This window comes from Acanthochromis polyacanthus, chromosome 21 (genome assembly GCF_021347895.1).
Source record: "Acanthochromis polyacanthus isolate Apoly-LR-REF ecotype Palm Island chromosome 21, KAUST_Apoly_ChrSc, whole genome shotgun sequence".
Classification (NCBI taxonomy): domain Eukaryota; kingdom Metazoa; phylum Chordata; class Actinopteri; family Pomacentridae; genus Acanthochromis; species Acanthochromis polyacanthus.
This window is the reverse complement of record NC_067133.1, coordinates 10,827,228-10,848,921: the sequence shown is the minus strand read 5'-3', so window position 1 is coordinate 10,848,921 and position 21,694 is coordinate 10,827,228. Positions and strand designations below refer to the sequence as shown.

Genomic DNA, 21,694 nt, shown 5'->3' with positions numbered 1-21,694 from the left:
GTTTATGATTCCCCCTTTTCTTCTGTTTACCATCCAGCCCTGCAGTTCTTTCTGGTAGCTCGCTGCCATATGGAGACTGACAGGACAAATGTGGGTGCACCTGCTGTTCTTAAAATCTGCCGATCTTTAGGGGAAATCCAGCCAAAAGACAGAAGTAGTCATATTCTGGCTCAAGCAGTTCAGGGTGGAGGGTAAAACACTGCGACATAAGCAAAAAGTGGCAAGTGAACGCATCAGCATCTGCTTTGCTGTAGCTCTTAGTCAGTTGTACGGCTGAACAATTAATCAAAACATTACAGAAATCGGAAAATATCCAGGAGCAAAATCCAGCTCACGGAGGCTGCAAAATTCTGATAAAGGTCAAATGTGCCACAAAATAGTGTAAATGAAGCATTGTGGAGCTACGGAGACATTCCCAGAAAACAAATCATACTCTCAAGACACAAAGGAACATGTTTATTCACAGACTAGATTATCATTCTATTCTTTTTTTTTTTTTAAATGTAAAGAAAATTATTATTCCTCCTAAAATTTTGACTCACAAAGAAATAACAATAATGGTCCAAATATAAATTTTTCGCATATCACTTAGCTCCAGTTTATTATTTTCAGACTATTTATCTGCAGCACAGTCGATGATGTAAAATACTCTTTTGTTGTTGCTTCAATGTAAGAAAAAAGCTTGAAAAACGCAAAATCTGTTGTTTCTGAAGATGATATATTGTTCTTGACTTGACAGTTTTCAACCAAAACATGCAGCTCAATGAATTAGATTCCTACTAAAACTACATAAAACAATGCAAAACATTAAAAAAAAACTGCAATATGATTTATTTTTGTGTATCACTGAGCTGTACTTGATGGCAAGAAAATAAATCTGCAACTAAATCAAACATTTCCTGCTTACAAATTCAAACATTTGAGGATTTGCAGCTTTCCCTCTCTTTTGTATAATCCTTAACTGAGTATCTGAGTTGTGAATGAACAAGACAAAAATGTGACGGCTGTTTTCACTCTTTCCTGACTATTTATCAATTAAAAAACAACCTGCAGTGCAAGCAATCACGTATAAAGTATTGCAAAAGCTTAAAAAAATGAAAATGTGTGGTTCCTATAGGGAAGACATTGTCCTTGACTAGACTATTTAAAAAAAAAAAAAAAAAAAGCAGCTCAATGAGGGTAATAATTGATTCGTTTTTTTCAGTATACAGCCCTGATGACCTCTGTTGGCTTGCTATTGTTGGAGAGTGTGGATGTGTATATTTCTATTTGAATGAGCACAAAAGGCGTCTGAAATGAAGTGCATGCCCAAACAAGACAGCTGTGTCCTTGCCAAGACGTTCTCATTCAAGCCGAGGCTGCATGACATCAGCCCTCAGCCCAGAGAGAAACTACTTTGCATCTGAAGCCGTCAGTAGATTTATGTCTCCATAACTAGTTTCACACCAGGCTCCTCCTCCTCAGGCGTTTAAAATACGAGCTGCTTGACAACGCCGAGGGGCCGTGTGGGGACAAACTGACCCAAAATAAAAAGATGGCACCTTTTATAGCTAATCTGGCTGGTATTTGACCCCGCACTGATCTCGGTTACATTAAAATGACCAAATAACACAATAATGCACGAAAAGGACAAGAGAGCACATAAAATATTTTGCCTAAACAGCCACGAATTACACAGACGATGAGCTCAGAAAGAGTCTGAAAAATGCAAACTGTCAGAGAAATAGCTTCTGACCACATCAAGAGCATGACAGGAGAGAGTGTGAGGAGCTAAATGTGGGTTTTGTGTATGTTATGTTTCACTTATGAGAAAAATGGGGAAAAACTGCTATTTATTTGGATAAAATTTCTCAAGAAAACATGTCAGAAAAGGCAGAAGTACAACATTCAGGCTAATATGCGAGTCAAAAAATGCTTATTGTTTCATTACAATCAATGCATTTTGTGTAATATTTCACTATTTTGTTTGTATTGATTGCATCATCTTCTATTTATCTTTTACCATCTCAACTACCTTTGACGTATTTCATCTTATGCAACTTTTTCAGTGTGCTTTAACCTCGACATCTATTTTTGCCATCTTAAGTTTTGTCAGTAGCTTATAAAGCAACAACTATTTTCAATGTTGATTAATCTGTCAGTTTCTTGATTGATTAATTAGTTGTTTGGGCTATATGTCAATCGCCCTTTCCCAAAGCGTAAGATGACGATCATCAAATGGCCTGTTTTGTCCACAATGCAAAGATATTTAGTTTACTCATAAAGAAGGCTTTAAAAAATGGCTCTGACCAATTTATTGATTATGAACATAGTTGACAAATAATGTAGTCGTTGCAGCTCTTTAAACTGCTTGATGTGCTTGAAAAGCACCGTATAAAGTTGATTTGAATAAAAGCGGATGTTTTCACAAGCAGAAGAAAAGTGACAATTTACTGTATTGAATCCAGCAATCTTCAGAAATCATGTTAATGATGAATCATTCAACCATTTTCCCAAGAAAAAATACAAAGAATTCTTTTGTGCACATCTTGTATGACTAAAGTGATGCCAAAAGAGGCAATGTCAAGATGTCACAATGAGCTCTAATAGATGTGATGGACGTTTTAGAATATTTGTCTGATGCTCTGTAGAACAAGCAAATAATTGTCTGAGAAATTAACTCACAAAATAGACAAAAATGTCGACCAAACTCATAAATGTTCCATTTATTGTGTGATAAGTCAAAGAGTTCTCACTTTTGACAAGAATTATTTGGGCTTTTCCTTTCAACTGATGATCAAAAGGGTTGCTGATGGCTCTTCTGGAGGTCAATTCCTTGTTAATTATATTATCTTTCAGCTCTAAACTTCATTAACAGAGGAAATGTAACTGTAACCCTCTGCACCCCGGGCGCGTTTTTGTTCTTGTTACATTTTTAGTCACTGTGGGATCTTTGTTTTTACCGCAGTATAAAGTCCTGCAATGTAATTAATCATAAAATATAATAAGGTTGAATGTCTAATTATTCATTTCACAAACATTGACAAAATCTGCAGACAGCATGATTACATGACAACACTCTGACTCTATATATTATGGATATTTGGTTATTTGTCGTTTCACTTGCGTTTTTACTTCTACCTGCTTTGTGTAAAAACAACCTGCCACTAAGCCAAAAACTCCCAGCATTCTTGCTACATGACTGTTGGTCACAGCTGAGTCATTATTGGCTTCAGAGTTGTGCCAAAGAGTGCAGAACGTTCAGTTCAATTCCAGCCATTTTCAGTACAAAAAAATCGCTAATATTCTATTTTTAAATAAAAAAATGACGAAAAATACAGGGAATATTGGACGGGCATCGCGAGGTGCATTTCCTTGAAAATGACCGATTCGTGGATTTTATACCGACTTCAGGACATGTTTTGGACAAAATAGTTTACTGGCTTGTGTCGTCTGGATGTAAAAGGTTGGATTATGGCCGTTTTTTGTGGAATATTTTCATCTGTGTGTAATAATGAACCCGGAAATGTGAGTCGCGCTGTGTGCGTTGAAGCCGTGTATAGAGAACGGATGGATGAATATTTGTTTTTGTCGGACAAATGTGCTTTTCTCACCCGCTGTGGTAATCACATCTGAAAGTGGTTTATACCGGCGGATTCATGAGAATCTAAGCTTTCCATCGGCGTATAGTGTTTGTACAATCGGGTTTGCAGCCGTCGGACATTCTTGAAATTCCTATGCAAATTAGTAGGTGTACCGCCGGCGGTACACTGAAGTTTAACGGGTTAATTTTCCCATGGAAATCTAAAAATCACACAAGATAAATTCAAGAATCATCTGAAAAGTTGAAAATTCAAAGATTTTTTCATTTTTACAGTTTCTCACTCTGATAAATTGTGTAATTTTTTAAAGATAAAATACCTTTCAAACCTGGCACTTAGTTTTTGGGTTCAGAGGGTTAACGAACACTCGATTTATTCCCTAAATAAAGTGAAACTTACTTCCCATGGATGCTACTTACGTCGCCCATGTTGAGGTCATGCACCAGCAGGTTCTGGTTGTTGCTGACAGTCACCTCCAGCAGCTCCGTGCTCTTCCCCAGACCCCCGGGGTAGAGCGGCAGGCGGTAATCGTGCTCCGACAGCTTCTCCTGCTTGATGCCCATGGCGTGAACATAGTCCCCCGCCCCGACGCACCCCAGGCTGCCACCCTGGGCGCCCACGCTGCAGTCGGGCGAGTCGCGCTCCTTCTTCAGGATCATCTCTTGGGGCGGGAGGTCCTGCATGACGGAGTGGGCGGCCAGCCGGGTGAAGCTGGTCACCGGGGGGAGGTGGCTGAACATAATCATGCCCGCTCCGAAACTGGAGTCCACGCTGCCGTTGGAACGCAGGAATTCATTGCCTAGTTTGTCTTGAATGATGTTCATGGTGAAGGCCGGTGGGGAGGCAAACTACGGGGAGGAAATCAGTGTCATCCTGTGAGGGAAAACAAAGGAGGAGACATTTAAAACAGTAATAACACACCTAAGGAAGCACCGGCACTGGTAAACAGAGGATGCAAACACAAATAATAACAGATAACAGTTATGAAGCCAGTTAAGCTCGGTCTTCAGGAATCAGTGTCATGGCCTCCTGATCTCACAATCAGCCGCTTAGTCGGATTAAACCGACAGTTTGTGGGTCAACAAAAGGCCGCAGTCTGGAACAAATGGAAACAAGCCGCAGAGCCAGTGAACAAAACTCGATCTGCTCGATTGCAACGTGTCCGTTTTCTGCAGTTTTCAGGGTTAAAAAAAAAGGTCACAGCGACCGTACATCGACAACATGAAAGAAGGAATGACGGGATTGAAGTTGTGTGTTAATCTTCTGATGGGTCTATCTGGACCAGTCATCCTATTTGCATGAGCTTATCTGCCAATGAGAGCGCACAAAGGCCGCATTAGAAGGTCTGCTGCTGTAATTATGGGACTGCTGCATAAACAAATCATGTTTATGTCCTCAAATAGCTCTCAATGAGCACAGTTGGACGTGTATTAGTAACACAGGTTTGAGTTTTGTCCCAGTTTTGATTATTTTTCAGATAGGGAATTCACCAAAAAAAAAAAAAACTCAGCGGATCTGATTTCAGCATTTTTCTGATTACTGGTTCGTTTTTAACCCCATTTCTGATCAAATATGTCGATTTAAAATGCTTTCTTTTAGCTCTAATGCAGCTTCCTCTCTATTTGTGGCGTCCAAGCTGTGGTTTTAGCAAAGTCCCGCCCACAACATTACCGAACAATAGCCAATCAACACTTTTCAATTGAAAAATGTAGTTTGAAACAGTGCAATTAGCAAATCGCAAAGCCTGAAATTTAGGATACGTAGTGTGTCTGATGAAGGGTTTAAACTGTCCTGTCAATGCTTTTACAATTTCATGGCATCCTCTGTGTGTGACTGTCACACTTTTGATGTGAAGACGCTTCATCACATGTTTTAAATTGATTACTCAGTGGATATTTAACTGAATCTTGACTGCAATAAAATATAATGCAAGACAAATCACATTTTCTGTCTGAAAATGTAAATTATGTAATTCAATCCCACTCAGGCGGTAAAAAATCGATGTCTATATTTAAATTAAATGTCACCAAATGCAATTTCTAAGACCAGAGAGTGTTGGTGAGGCGTCTCTGTGAAGCATACTTCCATTGTTTTAAATCAAAGCTACATTAGAAATGATCATAAATCATAATTAAGTATTCTATATGTTCCCACGATACGAAGGACGCATTAATAACCAGAGCTTTATGACTGCTGCCAACTGCAATAATTAATCAGCAAGTACACAGGCCGACTTGGCTGATAAAGGAAGAAAAAGGTACATAAAAAAATATACTGATTGGTTGACAAATTCACCTAAAATTATTCCTATGCACAATAAAGCCACTAAACCACAAAAAAAAAAAAAAACAGAAACTAAAGTCTGATTAAACACCTAAAATCTACAGTCACCACAGATGACGAGCTTAAAAATACTCATCTCTTTCCTCAGTATTTCAGTGTGTCACTAGAAGCAATGTGTTTTGTGGAATACTTCATATTTTTTGGAACTTTTCTTATCAAATAGTTAATTTAATTCATTTATTTAGTGTGCAGTAGCCTCTTAATCTAGTTTTAGCCATACTACATTTTGTAAGTCACTTGTAAAGCACTTTAAATTGTATTTGATATGATTAGAAAGTGAAGATTACAATTTCCTTTGAGTAATTATTCTCAAGAAAACATATTTGAAATGGTAGGAGACCAATATTCTGGCCAATACAGTAGTAGAAGACACCCATCCCTTTCTTCAATTGTCCAACGTTTCAGTATAATCACTTAGTGTCATATTTATCTTTTACTATTCTAACTATTTATCAAATAGTTTGTCTTATACAGTTGTTTTAGTGTCCATCCGTCTTAAAATGTACTTTTACCGTCCTAGATTTTGTCTGCCGCTTATAAAGCACTTTGAGCTGCAAGTAATTTGATTAAAAACTTACATATTCTATGTTCTTTGAGTAATTTTCTCTCAAGATCTAGTAGTAAAAAAAACACCAAACCTCTTCTTCTATAGTCTACAAAGACTAAGAAATTAAAAATGATAAAGGTTTCTGATCTGACAGACCACGGTTATGTGTTCTTTACCAGCAGAGAATATTCCAGAATCTGGCAAATGAGTATTCAGGTCTGTATCAATGAGAATTCCAGGTAGCATTTCCAAAATCAGAATCAGACCTTGGGTAGGTTTGTGAAACCAGAAAACGATGTTTATATCCTGTATCACACAGCCAGATTACTTTGTTGCCTGTAAATACACCAAACGTGATGCTACATATTTGAGTTTATGTGTGAGTAATGTGTCCTTTTTCATCAAAATTGACAAGAAGTCATAAATGTATGTTTTAAAATCACATTTCCCTACCACATGAGCGACCCATCCATAATGAGAGCTTCTGACTGCTGCCAGATTTGATGGTTCGCTAAATAAGCTAGCACAAAGACAACCTTGTTAGAAAAAAAAAATGAAACAAAACTTGATTTACTCCGGCTAACTTTGTCAGACATGTTAAAGCAGATTAAGAACGAGCTGCTCTGAGCACATTAGTGGATCCTGCCACGCTGGTTGCCTGTGAAATTAGCTGCCTTGCTAAGGTTTGGCTAACAGTGTTGCGGGGCCCTTCTTTGTGATGCAGGATCAGGCAATAATTAATATGGCCATGCAATAACAGCAACCGATCTGCGCTCATCAACGCCAAAACCGCGGAAACGTTAGCGCAAAACCGTGCAAAACCTCGAGTAAAGTCGCTGCGATTTGACCATTTCAACGCGATAACTTCTGCACTTTTACAGTTGACACTATTAAAAAAAAAATCTGAATTTGAGGCAGAAATCACCACACAGGAGCTAAGCAAAATCTGCGAGCAACAAAAATTGATGCTAAAGCTGGTTTGCGACTCGAAATAAGACAAATTATCTCACATCGTCCGTTTGTGACCTCCAGGTAGTTGGGGTCTTTTTTTGGTCCCCGGACGACCGTAAAGTGATGGAGACACAACACGGACATGACCCACAACAAACGGCCCATTCAACTCCAGCGAACAATGATGCTCGTCCGACTAGCCGCTAACTTAGCGGCTAACTAGCGGCGGCTCAACGTCGGTGCGCTGCGCTTTGTTGTCCGTCCCGTCCGGAGGAGTTCAAGCGCAGCGGCCGCCGGTTCCGACCGTGAAGCCCGGTTCGTATAAAGTTCTCTTACCGGTGCAGAACCATGACCCGCTGATTTGGCTCGCGTAGTTCACCCTCAGCGGTCCGTTTTAATGTCTAGAGCCAAAACATTGTTCTCCCACAGCTGCTGGGTTCTTCCATCTTGCCTCGGCGCAGAGCATTCTGGGTCCCGCAGGCGTCCTGAAGAACAGAGGACTACAATAATGAGGGCAGAAACAGAGCTTTACTCACAGCCTGCAGGAAGTCAGTCAAATCATCATTATAACAGCATTTTTATGTATGTTAACCAGATATTAATGAACTAGAGATTAATTTACATTATTTTAGTCCATTATTTTAGTCCATTATTATCATCATCATTTTATTATTACACTGGCATCTGGCGTTGTTATATATTGTCATAATAGCTTTTTTTTTTTTTTTTTTTTTTTTGCTTTTTTTGGCTGCCTTGTAAAGCACTTTGTAACATGTATTTTATTCCATCTTCCATTATTCCACTATTATTCCATTATTTCTTTTTTAATGTTGTGAATTATTGACTTGTCTTGCCACTGTTTTTTTGATGTTTTCAGTCCGTTTTTTAAAATTAAATTCTTCATTTAGTGCTCTCTGACAGAAAGTGTGATTGTTGTATTGTATTTTTTTGTGTGTGCATCTGTTAAATTCTGATAATTTTCTGACCATTTTTCTGTCTTGTGAAGCATTTTGCAACTTCCATTTTGAAAAGTGATGTGAATAATAACAATACTTAGGCTAATTGTTATTTTTTATTATTTATTTAGCTATTCTGAATTGTTGACTTGCAATGCCTCTGGTTCATCCTCATCACATGTATTTCATTTATTTTCTGAAGTAGGAGCATGAGTGTTTTTCAATATTCCTTTTTGTTCTATAAATCACTTTGTTATATTCTAATTGTATTAAAAGTTAAACAGATATAAAGTCTGATTGACTGCTCATAGCTTATTCTATAAGAAATGTATTTTATGTAAATCTTTGTTTTTTATGCAAAGTTTATCAAAAACCTTAAAGGCCTACAGACTATTTGATTAACAGGGAGACAGAGGGCTGCTGCTAAAACCTTTACAGACCACATTCTTTCTTCAGCCTCTGTATAATCCTTTATTTGTGTGCAAACAACTTCAAATGCTGTAAATTTTAAGCAGGAACTGAGGGGGAAAAAGTACTGAAATCCTTTACTGAAGTGCTGCAATGGGACAATTTCTAATGAGGAAATGAAAATTTGCATGGAAAGAAAACAGCCTGCAGGCTCATTCATTCCCTTTGTTTCAAGAAAATAAAAGCACACAGTTAAGACATGATAAAGTGAAAGTAATGACTTCAGTTTGTTATTGTGATATGCCAAATACATCGAAGTATGAATATACAAAGTGCCAGGATTTTTGTCAGTTTTTTAAAAATAAAAAGTGGCAGTAACCTGTCATATTGCTCAGCAGGATATTGTTTCATGTAACCTGTAATACATGTTATTTGATATATGTTGTAAGTGAATGTTACTCTTACTGACAATGAATCCTAATTTACAAAGTAATTATTAAAAAATGTACAGAATAGTGTTAAAAGAAGCAACAATATTTACCTCCGATATGATGTGGAATCACATAAACCACTGAAAATAAAGTGCAGTACGAAATCTAATTACTGTACTCCCTTAATTAATTTATAGAGCATGAGCAGTGATTAGTAGGAGGGTTGTGGCATTTTTCCACATTGTCATGTGAAGCAACTCAGTTCTGCCTTTTTGTTATTCCTTCTATTTCCAGCCGCATAGCATCAATTAAATGATTAATGCAACGAGAAAAGGAAACCCCAGTTTGAATGGCGGTGGTGAATAAAGCTCCCCTAATTCAAAACGCCTCAGACTTATTGTTCCCACAATAACTGTGAGAGTCTCAGAGCGGCCATTCAGATGATGGTGACGGATCTATTTAGAGGGAAAGCTCTTAGATGTGTTGGATGAATGACTGTGTATACACCTAAAAGCACATCAGAGTCGGACCTCGCGCTCCCACTCCTAATTGCCTTTGCTAATGAGCCAATTAATTCAGAAAGAAGAGCATAATTGAAAAAAGCAGACAGGAGAGTAACGCAAAAAAAGGTCAGTGAGTGCATTTTTTTTACGTCCCAGCTCTTTTCATATATCCATAATGATGACCCACAAGGCTGGCAGTGATATCTCTGAAATCACCTTCCCTCAGAGTATTTGAATATTTATGATGGTCTGGTTGAAAAATCCGTAATTGGAAAAATGGCAATAAGGGTTTTACTTCAAATGAGATAATTAAATGAGTGGGTAATTAATTAATTCAAAGATTTAATCATGCAATTTAAAAATAGCTGCAATCACGATGGATGACAAGAACAACCTGAAGCCACTGAAACATTTACATACACTCAAGAAAAATATAAACGCAACACTTTTGTTTTTGCTCCCATTTTTTACGAGATGAACTCAAAGATCTAAAACTTTTTCCACATACACAATATCACCATTTCTCTCAAGTATTGTTCACAAATCTGTCTAAATCTGTGATAGTGAGCACTTCTCCTTTGCTGAGATAATCCATCCCACCTCACAGGTGTGCCATATCAAGATGCTGATTAGACACCATGATTAGTGCACAGGTGTGCCTTAGACTGCCCACAATAAAAGGCCACTCTGAAAGGTGCAGTTTTATCACACAGCACAATGCCACAGATGTGGCAAGATTTGAGGGAGCGTGCAACTGGCACGTTGACAGCAGGAATGCCAACCAGAGCTGGTCATTAATTGAATGTTCATTTCTCTACTATAAGCTGTCTCCAAAGGTGTTTCAGAGAATTTGGCAGTACATCCAACCAGCCTCACAAGAGACCACGTGTAACCACACCAGCCCAGGACCTCCACATCCAACATGTTCACCTCCAAGATCGTCTGAGACCAGCCACTTGGACAGCTGCTGAAACAATCGGTTTGCATAACCAAAGAATTTCTGCACAAACTGTCAGAAACCGTCTCAGGGAAGCTCATCTGCATGCTCGTCGTCCTCATCGGGGTCTCGGCCTGACTCCAGTTCGTCGTCGTAACAGACTTGAGTGGGCAAATGCTCACATTCGATGGTGTCTGGCACGTTGGAGAGGTGTTCTCTTCACGGATGAATCCCGGTTTACACTGTTCAGGGCAGATGGCAGACAGCGTGTGTGGCGTCGTGTGGGTGAGCGGTTTTCTGATGTCAATGTTGTGGATGGAGTGGCCCATGGTGGCGGTGGGGTTATGGTATGGGCAGGCGTTGGTTATGTACGAAGAACACAGGTGCATTTTATTGATGGCATTTTGAATTTTAAACTAGATAGAAGAAATCATCTCTGATCACTGAAAATTCTTTATATTCATACACGGGCACAATATATGAAATTATTTGCCAGTCATGAGATAATTCAATGAAGTTAGCTAAAGTTTTTCACTCACCTTCCTTATTTACAACTGATATTTTAATTTTTCCCCAATAACTGTAAAAATACTAAGTTCAAAATCACAGTGTTTCATGAAACTGACTTCGTTCTATGCCTTACACAAGTGTTTGCTAAACACCACAATCTGTGAAAAACAAACAAATTATGCACTCCTTAGCAAAACGGTAAAGTAATTCGTGGTTCAGCTGTGACCAACAGTCTTAAGACAAAACTTAAGAACACTTCATTATTTAGGCTGAATTGCAGGCTGTGTGTATACAGAGTAGATACAGGACGAGTGTGGAAGCAAATTACAAGGTAGAAGGTAGTAAAATATACATTTTTCCAGCAAAAAGACATTGCACATACCGATTCCAGGTTTTTGCAATTTTTGCAAAACAAACAAAGAAATTCAATTTTCATATTCTAGTCATAGTTGCATCATTTCCATAGAGCTGCAGGACTTTATACTGTAGTGAAAAACTGATCCCATAGTGATTAAAAACATGACAGGAGCATAAAACACAACAAACTGCTAGGGGTTCAGAGGGTTAAATAGTGGATTATACTGTCATTGCTTAAAGCTGAGCTCAGAGTTTTCCTCTGTTTCCGATCTTTATGCTCAACCAGGCTAATTAATTTGTAACTGTAGCTGCAGATATGACAGCGGTACTGATCATTTACGTCTCTGTATTCATGTAAACTTAATTTTTTTTGAAGTAATCTGTCATAAAATCCAGTTAAACTTGTAAAAGCACAAAGAGAGAGAAACCAAGGACATCCTGGAGCCACGTCATGTTATTTCAATGTCATATTTTGTTTTGAATCTTCAATGTCGGTCTAAGGCGGGAAAACATCAATGCGTGGCTCAACTTTCCTTTCCATCAGCCTCCATCATCAGCTGAGTGTTTGGTAAATGAAGGTCAGAGACATTTGGACTCCAGCACTTTGAGTCACTCCACTGACTCCACGCTGATTGAATGAGTCGACCGCCCTCATTGTGGAGGGGACACAAGAGCCAACATGTCTTTGCCTGTGCCCCGACCACAGCTATGGAGGAGGTTAAACTGGAAAAACAGTCCAACATTTTCATCTGTGGCAAGTTGTGTCTCACATGACAGAGATGGTTATCAATTCTAACGGCTCATTAATAATTCAGTCCGTGCAGCACGCCTTTGTTCCTTCTCCCTCCTCCCATGCATCCATACTAATCAAAAAACACACGGAAATGCCGATATTCCTTGCTCGTCTGATAACGAAAGCCAGGAAAACTGTGCAGCTGAATTCCTGATTTGGATTCGTCTCTCTGGGAAAGCCCGATGCCTTCACATAACAGATGGCGACCCTGGCTGTCTACACACTAATCCTCCATTGTCAGGAGGACCACAGCCACACGAGTTCCCTCTATTGAGATGCATCAGTTATTAGAAAACTGTGCAGTGGGAGATTATACCTGCTGCAGTTGGTAGCTGGTGATGCTACAAATCAGAAGCTCAATCAGTCATAGCCTCCTAAATAAACATGCAAATCTTTTTATAACCTCAGAGATTATATATATATATATATATATATATATATATATATATATACACATACACACGTGGACAAAATTGTTGGTACCCCTCAGTTAAAGAAGGAAAACCCCACAATTCTCACTGAAATCACTTGAAACTCACAAAAGTAACAATAAATAAAAATTTATTGAAAATTAAATAATCAAAAACAGCCATTACTTTTGAATTGTTGATTAACATAATTATTAAAAAAAAACAAACTAATGAAACAGGCCTGGACAAAAATGATGGTACCTCTATAAAAGATTGAAAACTATTTGACCAGAGTGACATGATTAACTCAGGTGTGTCATTTAATTGACATCACAGGTGTTTCCAAACTCATAATCAGTCAGTCTGCCTGTTTAAAGGGAGACAAGTAGTCACCCTGCTGTTTGGTGAAAAGGTGTGTACCACACTGAACATGGACAACAGAAAGCGAAGGAGAGAATTGTCCCAGGACATCCGAAAAAAAAATGATAGACAAACATCTTAAAGGTAAAGGCTATAAGACCATCTCTAAACAGCTTGAAGTTCCTGTGACAACAGTGGCTCATATTATTCAGAAGTTCAAGACCCACGGGACAGTAGCCAACCTCCCTGGACGTGGCCGCAAGAGGAAAATTGATGACAAATTGAAGAGACGGATCGTTCGAATTGTATCCAAAGAGCCCAGAGCAACCTCCAAAGAAATTAAAGGTGAGCTCCAAGGCCAAGGTACATCAGTGTCAGATCGCACCATTCGTCGTTGTTTGAGCCAAAGTGGACTTCATGGGAGACGACCAAGGAGGACACCACTGCTGAAAAAAACTCATAAAAAAGCCAGACTGGAATTTGCAAAAATGCATGTTGACAAGCCACAAAGCTTCTGGGAGAATGTCCTTTGGACAGATGAGACCAAACTGGAGCTTTTTGGTAAGGCACATCAACTCTATGTTCATAGACTCAAAAACCAAGCATACGAAGAAAAGAACACTGTCCCTACGGTGAAACATGGAGGAGGCTCAGTAATGTTTTGGGGCTGCTTTGCTGCATCTGGCACAGGGTGTCTTGAAAGTGTGCAAGGTACGATGAAATCTGAAGACTATCAAGGCATTCTGGAGAGAAATGTGCTGCCTAGTGTCAGAAAGCTTGGTCTCAGTCGCAGGTCATGGGTCTTCCAACAGGACAACGATCCAAAACACACAGCCAAAAACACCCAAGAATGGCTGAGAGAAAAGCGTTGGACTATTCTAAAGTGGCCTTCTATGAGCCCAGATCTGAATCCCATTGAACATATGTGGAAGGAGCTGAAACATGCCATTTGGAGAAGACACCCATCAAACCTGAGACAACTGGAGCTGTTTGCTCATGAGGAGTGGGCCAAAATACCTGTTGACAGCTGCAGAACGCTCATTGACAAATACAGAAATCGTTTAATTGCAGTGATTGCCTCAAAAGGTTGTGCAACAAAATATTAAGTTATGGGTACCATCATTTTTGTCCAGCCCTATTTCATTAGTTTGTTTTTTTAAATAATTATGTTAATCAACAATTCAAAAGTGATGGCTGATTTTGATTATTTAATTTTCAATAAATTTTTATTTATTGTTACTTTTGTGAGTTTCAAGTGATTTCAGTGAGAATTGTGGGGTTTTCCTTCTTTAACTGAGGGGTACCAACAATTTTGTCCACGTGTGTATATCGACCTGATTGCACAAAGAACTCAGCTGACCAGCTCATCGGACAAAGAACAGAGCTTATAACTCGAGTGACTTTTGAACTTTGAGAGCTGGTTTCACTTTTCTGTGACAAGATGTTGGTTTAAAATGTTCTCGAGCTGCAGAACTAAACAAAAGAGCAAGACAGCTTGTCAGCCACACCCCCCCCCCCCCCCCCCTTCAATTTCATTTACAATTGGAAAGGTTGCGCACACAAAAGCCAGCAAAAAATAATCCAGCCACAAACATTAACAGACGCCGGTTACTCATTAACTTAAGATTAATTCAAGTTCGATTTATGTTACCTCAGTCTTCTTGGGCCTGATCCATTGCATTTCTGTCTGTTTCCACAGTCTGTCGGACTGGAGTGGGCCTTTGTGTGGAAACAAACAATACAAAAAGTGGAGTTAGAAAGGACACATGTAAAGAAGTAGCAGAACAGAGTCTAAAAACGACAGTATAGACTCTGACATTGAGCTGAAATTGAAAAAAAAAGTGTGCATATACTTGGTAAATAACATTAATAGAATACCACACTTTTGCTTTTTGAATTTGTTGTGGCAGGTCACTCTCAGTGGAGGACCGATAGTTTCAAAGGGAGGGACTCACATGCATTAACATTCACGAGCATGCACAAGTAGTCAGACATGGAATAGAACGCCATTCCTCTATTATATCTTTACATAATTAGCAATACTACATAGTTTACAATATAATCGTCTTCTGATATATTAATGCAATATTTATGCTCAAAATCTTGCATATTGTACCTTTAATAATAACATGCAATACAAACTTCAGACTGTGAACCAGGGATGTCCTGATCAAGTTTTCTGTTTCTGATCCAGTCAGAGTAATTTATTCTTTATCTAGCAATGCCAAGTTCCAACCTGATACCTAAATATACTTATAATATAATACTTCTGAGACAATACACACTTCAAGTGTTGTAGATTAGCTGTAGTACCTGTTACTGTAGTGGCCAGAGAACCTGGTCAGCTCTGTGTTGTCAAACAAGGAGCATTGTGGGGGTATATTTAGTAATGGTGCACCATGCCAAAGTCTTCTGTGACTCTTAATGACATTCAGCAAGCAATAATGTGTTTCTTTTAGACAGCCAAGATGTGAATTAAAACTTTTTTTCCTCAGATTTTGCTGGTTATTATCTGTAATTTAACAAAACAAGGAAGATCTGTGAACTTCAGAGAAATTATTCACCATTTTTCAGTCTTTAAACATACATAATTTTTCTTTCAAATAATGGCAAATATATGTAAAATAATATGATTTTTTTTGCTTATTTGAATATAATAAAAATAGCTTAATTTTACAGTCAGAAATTCTAAAAAACAAGACTATAATGTTAATGTTCTTTATTTTGTTTTTACAGTCAACATGTAAATCAGTATTTTATTCTTGATTTTACTAGTTGTACTCTGTCACTTCAGAATCCGTAGCTTTTAGTTTTAAAAGCGGCTAAAAATGTTCATTTTTTACGTCTCTATAGTAATACGAGGATGATATTGCTCTTTTAATCAAACTCTGAGAACAACAGAAAGAAAAAGCAAGGTATTGGTTTAAAAATCCATAGTAATTTAATCCCATTTGGATAGATAGGGTTGGAGAAATATACTTTCAGAGTCTCAGCGACTGAATTTCGACTGCATGTAGATCAGGAGCAGGCTGACTGCAGTGATTTAGAAACCTGTCTCCAAACCTGTTCTTTCAATCACCAACAGCAGCTCATTTCATACAACAACAGTGGGAGTCAGCACAACGCTGCTCGGATGTATCCTAAACTAACCACCAGTCCCGAGTTTGTTCTTTTCTCTTTCAGAAGTCTGTCTGAATAATTTGTTCTTGTTTCTTCCTGTGCTTTGATGTCAACGGCAGACAAAATGCAGCAGCTGCACTACACGAAAACCCTTTCTTTTCACTACATTCGGTTATATGTGATGCAAATTTTACCTCCTGGTTAATGTTTAAAAACTACATTTATTCTGCCATTTAAAACAAATGTCATATAATTGCAGTTTGAATACCATTTTGTTGCAGGTTGTCAGTTTTATCAACTGCAACAGGGCTGGTGAAATATCAGGTCTGCCATTCAGAAGAACTGAAAGGTGAAACAGCAGACAATCAAAGAGCAAAATGAATCGGTTTGTATCGTGTGAAATATTTCAAAGAAATATGCCTCATCAGTGTCTGAAGCCATTCTGTCATCCTCTTCTTATGTACGTGGCTTGAAGATAGGAATGTTTTTCTGTAATAATGACTAAGCCTCTAGTTAGTTAGTCACTAGTTCCCCTGAAGATTTGCTAGATTTTCCAGGGATGAGTAATTTAATATGATACAGCATAAAGCCTAATAAGGTACAGCTTTAATACTGCAGCTGTGTTAAACATGCTGAAAAACTGAACTTAAAAGTAATACAAGTAAACCCCTATGCAATATGGCTCAAATGTCAAATGATTAAACATTGTATGACCCTACAGGAACGGCATTATTTCTAAGTAGAACAGTTTTATTTGCTCTTTTGTAAATATAAAACCCAGCAGTTTAGATTTGCTATTTTAAAAATGCAGGCCCCAGTCAAGGAACTTCTTACTGAGCTTCAAATCTTTCATTTACCACCACTCCTTTATTATATTTTTAATGAAAAACTCGGTTCTCCTCATCATGGTGGATATCAGTGTTGCACAAATTTCAGCAACATTTTTAAAACTGCTCTTTGCTGCAGGGGTTGTGCTGCTCTACATGTCTCTTAACAGTGCTGCAAAGGTGTTCTATTGGATTCAAGTCAGGCGACATACTTGGCCAGGTTGTAAATTTCACTTTGCTCTTCTTGAGAATTTCAGAATCTGGATTTGGCGGGGTGCTTTGGATCATTATCATGCTGGAATGTTCCTCTTCTTCAAGCTTCTGCAGGCTGGGAGTCATCTTGCCAGCCAGTATTTTGATTTATCCACAGACATTCACGATGCCATCTATAAATTTTATCTCCCTAATATTGTTTATGTTAATGCAAGTCCATATCATCGTACTCCCGCCTCCGTGCTTCACTGTCAGGAGTATGCATTCATTTCGTATTGTAAACATGCTCAACTCCATCTGAGGTGAACAAATTTATCTCATCAACCAAAGAATGTGGTCCTGACATTCTTAAGGTCCAGCAGAAAAGTTTAATCTTTCAGGTTCGTGCTGAAGAGAAGTTGTTTTCTTGAATGCTGTCCATAGAGGCTGACATTATGAACTGCCGTCGACACAGTCTGAGCTTGATCTTTGAGAAACCCTACGCCAAGTCTGAAGCAGCTGCCTGTCTGTTTGTTCAGAGTTAAACTGTACAAGTAGCACAATGTTCGTGGTGTCATTTTAGCAAGATGACCGCTGCAGCTCTGATTAGTGGTACCATGACTCGATCCGAAGTTCCCGATTATTGTTGCAGCTGATCTTTAGTCGGTCACAGATCTTCCTTTATCACCTTTGCAAAGTTGCACAAAGAAGAATCAAGGCGACGTCTATATTACTGCAGAGATCATCTCTGTGTACTAAAGTTACATATTTCGAAGTGTTTTTTTTCCATATGGATATGTTAATGAGGTAAAAAAAAAAACACAAAAAAAAGCTTAGTTTTCACATGCTTTCAAGTTCAAGACAGTCAAAATAAATTCCAGCCTGATGAAAGAAAAAGCATTTTTCTTCCCTGCAATCAGTTGCATCAGATTGAACCTGAATTTGTGATCAGGCTGCACCACAAACGTCACATTTCTTGTGATTGGATCAGCATGACACTGAGGCGGACACAGCTCAGACGGTTAGTCCACTAATATTTATGACGCCGACATATTCTTACATTCACTAGTTGTTGAAACTGAATACATCTTTGGTTTCTGCTGTTTAGGAACTGATGGAAAATTTTCTGGCTCTCTAGTAGTAAGCACTACAACAACTTGTCAATTCATAGATCAACAATCAATCATCAGTACTGGACAAAATGTTTGTGCTTCTGGCAGTATTTCTCCTAATTATTTTGTTCTGACACTTGATGGCTCTTAGAACTTGAAGTCTTTTCAATGTGTTGTGCATTCTACTCAAAGAAGCTTGACTTCAAGGTGAAGTACAACTGTGTTTTGGGAAAGGAATTATAAAATTGAACAAAGTAAACAAAAAAAACACAACAGTGTATGATTAATGTCTGCATTTCTACACAAAAAGGCTTCCATGCAGCCATAGAAAGAGCTAATGTTTCCTCCCTGACTGCAGATTTGCATTTGAAAAAGCCTGTAAAAGTAAGAAACCATGACTGAAGACTCTTGGCTCGCATAAAGACAACACTCTTTAGCTAATGTTTTGCTGTTTTCCTGTTGGTTAGAATCAATCATGCATTGTAGATGCTGGAAGAAGCACAACAAAATAAAAGTAAAATAAAAAAACTGCATGGTTTTTGTTGAGGCGGCACCAGTTGTCACCTACTATGATACTCTAAAATGAAACGAACAGCTGCTCTAACACCTGTCGATTTGGTCTATTATCTGGCTGATATGTTTTGTCTAAACCTTGCATTAAAAATCCTCATGCTTGCTTACCTTTGTTTTGAAGATATAATAACCTTCATTGTCTTTAAAGGGACACAAGCTGCTGCTGTTAGTCGTGACACACAATAACAGCCAGCAAGCAAACATGCAGGACAAAAGAACAAATCACAGAAAGAAAACATAAATGCTGCATAAAGACTACGAACAGAGAGACACTGTATTTATGCTGGATAAAAAGACACTCATATGACACTCTTGTGATTTTAACAATGAGATTTTAGAAGAAATGAAAATATAACATTAAATTTAGTCCATTAATGTTCGTTTCTTAGTATTTAAGAGTCTGAGGTGGTCAGAGTTGCACTGTTCCAATCTCAAACTCGTTTTACTTATCAAGGGTGATTAGATATCACTGACTTTTGAAGGCAATGATCCGCTAAGCTAAAGGAGTGTTTCTATTTTTTCTACCCCATTTTTCTAAATAAGAGAACAGAAACATCTCTGCGTAATTCAGAACAACTTAACTGCACTAAAAGTCTTCTGCAACTAACTAGTTTTAGATTACAACTTTCATGAGGTCCGGATGTCTTGCAGAAGTGTTGCATTAGCTGTGACTAGTTCAAAATTCTAATTAATATCTGACATTTTATTTCATCTTTTTCCGGTTTGATGCCTCCCCAAAGCAGCAAACTCAAAAAAGTACGCATAGGCCAACAATCATTAAAACCAAAATGAGACATTACATCATTTATTGATGAGCTGCTGAAAATACCTTGAAAGAGGATCTTCTGAGCGACTCATCAATAAATGATGCCATGAGCTGATTTTGGATCTTGTTTTTAAGAGCGAACCGACTTTCTGAACACAAATCCCTCGCATTAAAAGCGCTGAATAAAAAAAAACAAAACACTGGAGCAGAGGGTTGGTGGTGAAATGAGATCAGTGAAGAGAGTCTTCATTCTACCTGCGTGATCGAAACTGTAATTAGGCATCACAATAGCACCGACCTGCAGCATAGACCTTTATGTGCAGTCTGATTAGAACCAGGCAGCAGAAATCCAAGGGCAACTCATCCCTTTTACGATCATCCTTCGGGAGGATTGTGTCCAGGAAATCCTCCACTACAGCAGCCGTCAAATCAATACGGAGGCTTCAGAGCAAAGAGCAGGAGCGCTGATTTAATGTCAGACTTAAAAGGGACAAAGCAAAGCAAATGGTTTGTGCAGCAAGCGGTAAAATTTAATCTGAGGCAAAAAACATTCAGATAATACGATTTCAAGAAAATACTTAACATTCAAATGTATTCTTTCTTTATTTAAGGGCATTGTTGACTTACTTAACATTGTTACCTCAGTGTAATAAGCTTCAATTTGGTTCAGGTTAATAGGAGCTCAGAGATTATCTGCAGCCAGTCAGTAAATACACTAGAAGAGACTCAAGGATTCTTCATTTTTGCTACTGAGGAGGAACGTTTGGCCTCAAAAGTGTTCCGTAAGAAATCAATGCAGCAGAGATTACCGGAGGAATCCCTCAAAATCAATCTGTAGAGTTTGGGGTTATTATTGCTATAGATTTAAAAAAGAAAAAACATCAAACATAAGTTTAAAAAATAAAAATTAACAATACTGTACACTTTAAGCAAATATTCCATAAAACTGGGGTATTTGGTAATTTTGTGATCACACATTGTAAAAGGATTAAGTCTTAATTCTAAAAGTACAGATTTATTTCAAGTCATTATTCACATTTTTTTCCTGTTTTTTTAACAAAAATATTTTTTTTGTGATTTTACCAGATATTGCCTGTAATAAACAAAACTGTGAACATCTTTAGAATTACATTAATTTTTATTATTTTTAATTTATTTATTTACCATTTTTCAACTCTTAATATAATTTCTTTTCTTTCAGGTTAAGGTAAATGTCTGTAAAATACAAATACTTTTTTGTTTATTTAAAAAGCAAGGAAAATAGTGTACATTTATTCTCAATGTTTTTGAAAGAGCAAATGACAGTTTTTGATGTGGATATTTTGTTCAGCCTTTTTTTAGTTAAAATATTCATTTGTATTTTATTTTTCTGTGTTGTTACAAGATATCCATAATATAACAAAATGGCAAAAATATGTACAATTACACTAAACTGTAAAAAAAATTGTCAACTCATTTGCCAACGATTTTTTGCCAACGATTAAAAAAAACACATATAAACAAAGAATATAAGGGAAAAAATAAAGCTTTATAATACCTGAAACCTTGATACTTCTTTATCAAAAATAAATCACACTCACGATATTATATACATACTGAAATACTGCAGCTCCAGTTACAATAAAATTAAGTTTAAATGCTGCGCTGAGCTGCTAAAAGTTCCTCCAGAAATCCCTAAACAAGCAAGCAAGCTCTCTTGAATATTCCCAGAGTACCTCAGAGTTTTAAGAGACCATGTTTCCTCACTACAGCAACTATTAGATCAAATCTGCACATCCGTTGTCCCTCCAGTAGATGGCACAGTTTAACTTAACAGGACAAAGATCCTCCAACCTCCTCACCTGATAGATTCTTGCTGCTGTTGATCATTCGGGAGGATAAAAACAATGTGAGAACAAATCAGAAAAGAGTGAATAAATTTTTGAACTCACTGATTACTAAATTAATTGAGCTTTACGCTGTTTTAATTGAACACACAAATGAAGAGCCAAACTGTCCACATCTCTCTCTCTCTCTT

The 21,694-nt window shown here is 37.8% G+C and overlaps 1 protein-coding gene across 1 annotated transcript in view; it reads right to left on the bottom strand.

Annotated features, from left to right (window-relative positions):
• znf281a (zinc finger protein 281a) overlaps positions 1–21,694 on the bottom strand; it is a 30,395-nt gene that overhangs the window by 8,140 nt on the left and 561 nt on the right. The window contains exons 2-5 of the mRNA XM_022209492.2: positions 19,976–20,118; positions 14,739–14,806; positions 7,759–7,907; positions 4,001–4,454 (exon numbers count right to left, since the gene is read on the bottom strand). Of these exons, the coding sequence (XP_022065184.2) occupies positions 4,001–4,405 (405 nt within the window). The 5' untranslated portion in view covers positions 4,406–4,454; positions 7,759–7,907; positions 14,739–14,806; positions 19,976–20,118. The remainder of the gene's footprint in view (positions 1–4,000; positions 4,455–7,758; positions 7,908–14,738; positions 14,807–19,975; positions 20,119–21,694) is intronic.